This window comes from Zalophus californianus, chromosome 7 (genome assembly GCF_009762305.2).
Source record: "Zalophus californianus isolate mZalCal1 chromosome 7, mZalCal1.pri.v2, whole genome shotgun sequence".
NCBI lineage: Eukaryota > Metazoa > Chordata > Mammalia > Carnivora > Otariidae > Zalophus > Zalophus californianus.
This window is the reverse complement of record NC_045601.1, coordinates 36,262,740-36,268,739: the sequence shown is the minus strand read 5'-3', so window position 1 is coordinate 36,268,739 and position 6,000 is coordinate 36,262,740. Positions and strand designations below refer to the sequence as shown.

Below are 6,000 nucleotides of genomic sequence, written 5' to 3'. Positions count from 1 at the left end.
GTGTGAAATAATGTGTTTTAATGAGATCATGCTGGCTACTTCATTAAGAACAGATTGACTGGCAGCCAGAGTAGGAGACTGGCTATGGGGTTAATACAAGTGGAAGGAGTAGAAATGGTAAAATTGTGGAAATATTTTTATACTTTCATTCTATTAGATTCAGTCTTTAGTATTCAAGCCTCTTGGGAGATATTCCCATGAATTTTATATATCCTCTTCCTGTTAGAGTAGATGTATCTTGAGCCTTTGGATAAACAACCAGAAGTCTCATTAATGTTGACCTTGACCTTAAAACAAACACTTTTTATATCGAAGTCCTGATTATAAGAGCCAAATACATCTCAAAAAGAACATTTTCCTTTCTCTTTTTCTCACTCCTTTCCATTGCCTTCCTAAAACTGCTTGCCTAATTCAATTAGGAGGAGGGCAACATTAATAATTGGGAGTCTTGGCAGCTATCTATACAGCCTGACCATACTCTGAAATTTGGTCATTGTGTCCAGCATTCTGGGTCCCTGCTTGTGTAAGGGGGGCAGGAGGACGGTATCTCTCTTCTCTTGGCTTCTTTAACACAGGAGGCCTTCTTCTTAATGAAGAACTGATTTTGATTCCAGTTAAAGAATTTTAACTTAGTTGTTATAAGAAGAGAATTATTCCATAGTTAAACATGATAAAGGACACACACACACACACACACACACACACACAAACACGATGAAAATTAGAAAATTTATTTTCAACCTTCCAAAATCTTCCACAGATGAACATGATATTGATTAACACCCTTCAATAGCGAGATGGAATCAACGTACCTAAAAGGATTTGTATTAAGTTAGAGATGTTTATATCTGATGTCCACTAGAAAGACCCTGATGTTTACCACCAAACCTAAGACATGCATTCTCTTAATTTTCCAATCAAAGAACTGTACTTACTAAAAGTACTAATTTAATTGTTCTCATGTACCAAATAAAAACCACTAATTATTCACTGCTATTTGAAAAATAGAAAATTGGCCTGTGAGTTCTAGGAGTTTGCCAACATTGCTGAATTGAGAAAGGATTCCCTGTGGAATTCAATAATCAAAAATTTGATAAAAAATCAAATGTGGGGATATAAGCTTTGGAAAGTTCTTGTTCTTATGGACACAAACCAGCAAAATAAGTAAAGGTGAAACCATCTCAGAAAATTTCAGAAGTTGTAAATAAAAAACTAGCATCACATAAAGTCACTAAACAATCTTGACGGTATTGGAAATCAGGATTTCCACTTAAAAAGAAAAAAAGGTAAGGGGAAGTAACCTGTATCAGAATATAAATATCATGTGAAAGATCTCTTACTGTAGGTTTTTTTTCTGTTGAAAAGCTGTTTCATGATTTGTTGTCTTCCCAAAATCTTTGGTACTAAACCAATGAATAATTATTATATCTAATATAAAATAATTATGAGATAGATTAGCCAACAGTTTTTGTATAGAGTATGACCTATGAACAAAGTCCAAAGCTTGCCATTAAATTCCTGTGTAACTAACAAGAAAACTTCTCTGTCTCTTCATTTTGCTAGAGGCAAAATAATATGGTTCCTGTACTCTTAATACATAATGATACATAAACAAGATGGTTTTCTTATAATCCTAACAAGCATTCATCTAAAGGGTTATCTAGTATAAAGTACCTAAAATAATACAGCATATTATCAGATTTTTGGTGATATTGCAGTCATGAACTCTGATTGTTAAAGGCAGGGGAAAAAGTTATAGAAAATTCCTGTGACTCATGATAGCTTTGGCTGTTAAGCCTCAAACACTTATTTACAAACAAACTGAAAATGTGAAGTCAAACTCATTTTCACAGCTCCAAGGAGATCAGATAAGAAACTTGGGAATTTTAAAATCACTCTCAGATATAATTATTTTTTAAGTTATTTTTAGCAGGAATGATGATAATTCTAGAAAAATGGCAAAACAAATTCTGAAAACCTGAGAATATTTGGTGAGTTTTCCTCCTATTTTCAACTGGTTTTTACTCAGAAACTGAAATATAAAGTGAATTTTCAATTGCTTCCTGGTTGGGAGGGGAAATAAGACCCATAAAAAAGTATGCATATTAAATAAATATGTCCTAAGTAACAATACAACAATATATACAGATTTGGGCACAAGAGAACAGACTATGTGAATTCCATATCATAGGTTTCTCTTTAAGTATTATCTGTTCAAACTTTTGAGGTTGTTTTGTTTTCCTTTGCAGTGGCCAGTTTCTTCTGAGGTCTGTTGGGGAATGGTTGTTTTCAGCTTGAAGACTAAGCTCACTTTTCCATCACAACATTTATGTTCACTGCCCAGCTGGTTTCAGTCACATCTCATTATTTTTGATGTTTTTTACTTTTGACGATTTCTATAAGTAAAGAAAAATAAAAGGGGTTCATCAGAAATATGTATTAGAAATAGCCAGGAAAGAAACTATGTGCTTTCAAATACTGTTTATAGTACACTCACATGCGTATATGTTCTTTGTAAAATAATTGGGAGCACATTAAGAGGAGGCAAACACAAAAAACAAAAAACAAAACAAAACAAAGGAGAAATGTAAACTCTTTAGGAACAAGGCAGATATTTCTATGAGGTAGGAGATAATACCTGAAATTTGTAAAGTGTTCCTCAGGTTACAAAGTGCTTTTCTTTGCATTTTAGTTTATCTTAATAAAAACTCTAGTATGCAGGTAGCGTAAGGTAAAAAAAAAAAAACTGAATCCACAACGAAGAGACTTGCCCAGGAATCATACAGCGAATAAGAGACTGAAGCTTGATTGTGCTCTACAAGGGTCTGATTGCAGGCCCATCACCTTGGCTGTGACACAAGGCCTTCAGAATGGAGCCCAAACCTAGTGGAGTTCTAAATACTGCAGAGGAGGAAAAGAGTACCTATAAATGTTAAACTGAAGAAAAAGTAACAGGGCTCAAGCATAAGCAGAGTGACCTACAGTTTCTAATGAGCATATATGGACTTGACATTAACATAAAAAAAATCATATCAAACCTTCAAGTAAAGCAAGCTACACTGCAGACAGGAATTCTGTGTGTTCAAGCAAGACACTGCATTCCCTTCCATTATGGCTTTGTGGAACATGGGAATGGGTGGTTTAAAAAAATTCTAACAGCATGCACTATAATGGTCAAGAGGTACAGAAAACCAGTCATCTCTTGCTCTCCCATACTTCCACTGTACTAGTGATCTGTTAAGTGCTAGCCACGTGGCCCTGAAGACAAACACTCTGAGGCTCTTGACTCTGAGCTCTCATTAGCCTATGACTTCCTCCCTTCCTTCCCTTTCTTCCTCTTTTCCTCTCCATTTCTTCCTTCCTTTTTTCCTCCCCCCTCTGTCTTCTTCCTTTTGTTTTTTCCTTCTTTCCATTTCTCCCTCTCCCTTTCTCCCTCCCCTCCTTTCCCCTCCTTCTGCCCTACCACCCATTTCCTTCCTTCCTTCCTTCCTTCCTTCCTTCCTTCCTTCCTTCCTTCCTTCCTTCCTTCCTTCCTTCCTTCCTTCCTTCCTTTCTTCCTTCCTTCCTTCCTTTTCTGCTACATACTAGCTCTATAACCTTAAGGAAGTTACCTAGTCTTTATGTGCCTCATTTCCTCGTCTTTAAAAAGAAGGGGGAAGGGATAATAATTCCTGTTTTATAGGGTTATGACACAGATTAAATGAGCCAATAGATGTAAAGAGTTTTACATTTAACACTAAGAGATTTACTGTCTCCCCAGCTGTTAGCTATTTTTATTATAGGTGTGAAATACAAAGACAAAATATAGCTTTGTGACCTCTAAGGAGCTCACAGACTAACTGGGAAAGTAGAAAAGAGATGTCAAAGCAGAAAGAAGTGGAATTTCTCCACATATCATGTTAATTTCCCTGGAAATCTCAATTTATGTTCCTGTGTCACCATCTCTAAGTGCTAACTGGGGCTGGGGGTTGGGGGTGTGGGGTGGGGGTAGTCAGTGGCCTAATGTGAGAAAGCCTGGATTTCATGCTCTTCTTCTATTTTTATTTTTATTTATTTGACAGAGACACAGCGAGAGAGGGAACACAAGCAGGGGGAGTGGGAGAAGGAGAAGCAGGCTTCCCGTGGAGCAGGGAGCCCGATGCAGGGCTCAATCCCAGGACTCTGGGACCATGACCTGAGCTGAAGGCAGAGGCTTAACGACTGAGCGACCCACGCGCCTCCCCCCCACTCATGCTCTTCTTGATTTCATTCTCTCTCATTATCTGCTAGCTCCAACTGCTGCCTTTAGATTTTTTAGGTCTTCCTCACATCACAAACAGCAATAAAACTACCCACCATCGAATATACATTATAGATGAAAGAACACAGGCTTTTTAGGCAGTATGCCCAGATTTAATTCCCACTTCTATCACCTACTATCTTTGTGACTTTATCTGTAAAAAGGGATAACAACATTATTTCTCCCACAGTATTGCTTTCCTTGGGGAGGGGGGGAAGGGGATGAAGGCAAATGAAATGGGGATATTGTAGGACAGAGAAAGGGAATCTGAAGAATTAGGTCTGATTCCTGATTCTAAGACTTACAGGCTGTATGTCTGCAGGAATGTCTGAATTCCATTTCTCTATCAGGGAATGAGTTGTGGTAGTAATAAGTGAATCACAGAGTTGAGGAAATATGAAGCGAAATAATGGTCCTGCAAGTGCTTTGTACAATGTAAAGTGCTACAGAAATATTACCTGTTATTATCATCTCATATTCACATAAAACTATTATAAGCCTGTAGTCTGAAAGTTCAATCTGTCATCTTGACAGTTATTAGTCTCATTCTCCCTTGTCAATAAACTGATTTAAGATAGGACATAGTTAAGCAGAAAAATGGGTGGTGAGGGAATCAGAATAATCAGATTACCTCAATATAAAATAATAGGATTTAAATAGTCTTTGTTCTGGAAGGGCCCTTATAAGTTGCCTTTCCCTGCCTGATCTAGCCCAATCTTCCATCCAGTGTAAGAAGGCCCCAACTAACACTTGTGTTCTTGTGGCCGATTCAGGTTGACAGAGTGGATTTCATGTTGAATAGAAACTGAGTTCTTTATTGTGTTAACTTTTAAGAATCTCAAAGTGTGCAGGAACTGATTTTTCTGACAATAATTTAGATTTTAAAATTCAAATTGATTTTAAATCTGAACTCTTTTGGCATTTATAAACTATTCCTTTTGGAAATGTCACAAACTTAACATGGAGGTGATATTTCTTACACTGAACTGAATATTCACTGATTGCTTTTGAATTCACATTTACTTAAATGATCAAATTAACTATGGGGTGTGGAATCGTGTGCACGCTTTGAAGATCAAGCCAAACACATCATCCACAGAAGGACAGATAAACAATGCAATTTGGTTTTGTCTCTCTAAAAAGTATCTTTTAGTAGTTAAAATCAACATCTTTGTAAGAATAGCCTACTGTTTAATCCACAAAATAAAGGTTTATATGTGTAAAATCAGATGAGTTTTTTCAATGAGAAGATTAAGGTGAAAGAAAAACCTCCATTTCCTCTTTATAGGAATCAAGTTCAAGTATATCTAATATTGCTTTACATTCTCTTCTAGAGCCGATGCTTCCTAAAAAGTGAATTTGAACCACCGCTAGTCACACCCTGCTCACTTTCCTTTTCAGGAACTTTGGGATCCAGTCCCCTCAAATTGCTCAAGCTGATGATAAACAGTAGAACCTGAAGTAAGCATATCTACTTCTCGTAGGGCGCAGCTTGATTGTGAAATGAGGTTTCCTGGAATCTCTTCTGAACATTTTCAACTGGATTTTCACCTATGTACCCACTCTCACATCTGTACCATCTTCTCCTTTCCTTTCTTGAGGACCTTTTGTAATTAAGTCCTTGGTTGAGATTGAAATAGCTGCTTTATTCTTCCTCTCATCACATTGCACCATTTTCCAGAAGCGAGTCTTATATTGATACTCCTGGCAACTGTTTCTGC

The 6,000-nt window shown here is 36.9% G+C and overlaps 1 protein-coding gene across 2 annotated transcripts in view; it reads right to left on the bottom strand.

Moving 5' to 3' along the window:
* Nucleotides 1–809: 809 nt before the first annotated feature.
* The window catches only part of THEMIS (thymocyte selection associated), a 191,593-nt gene continuing 186,402 nt past the window's right edge, over nt 810–6,000 (bottom strand). Inside the window, exon 6 of one of the 2 annotated variants that reach the window (XM_027602814.2) lies at nt 810–2,396. In XM_027602814.2, the coding sequence (XP_027458615.2) occupies nt 2,365–2,396 (32 nt within the window). In that variant the 3' untranslated portion in view covers nt 810–2,364. The remainder of the gene's footprint in view (nt 2,397–6,000) is intronic. The other variant, XM_027602816.2, reaches the window with a different exon arrangement.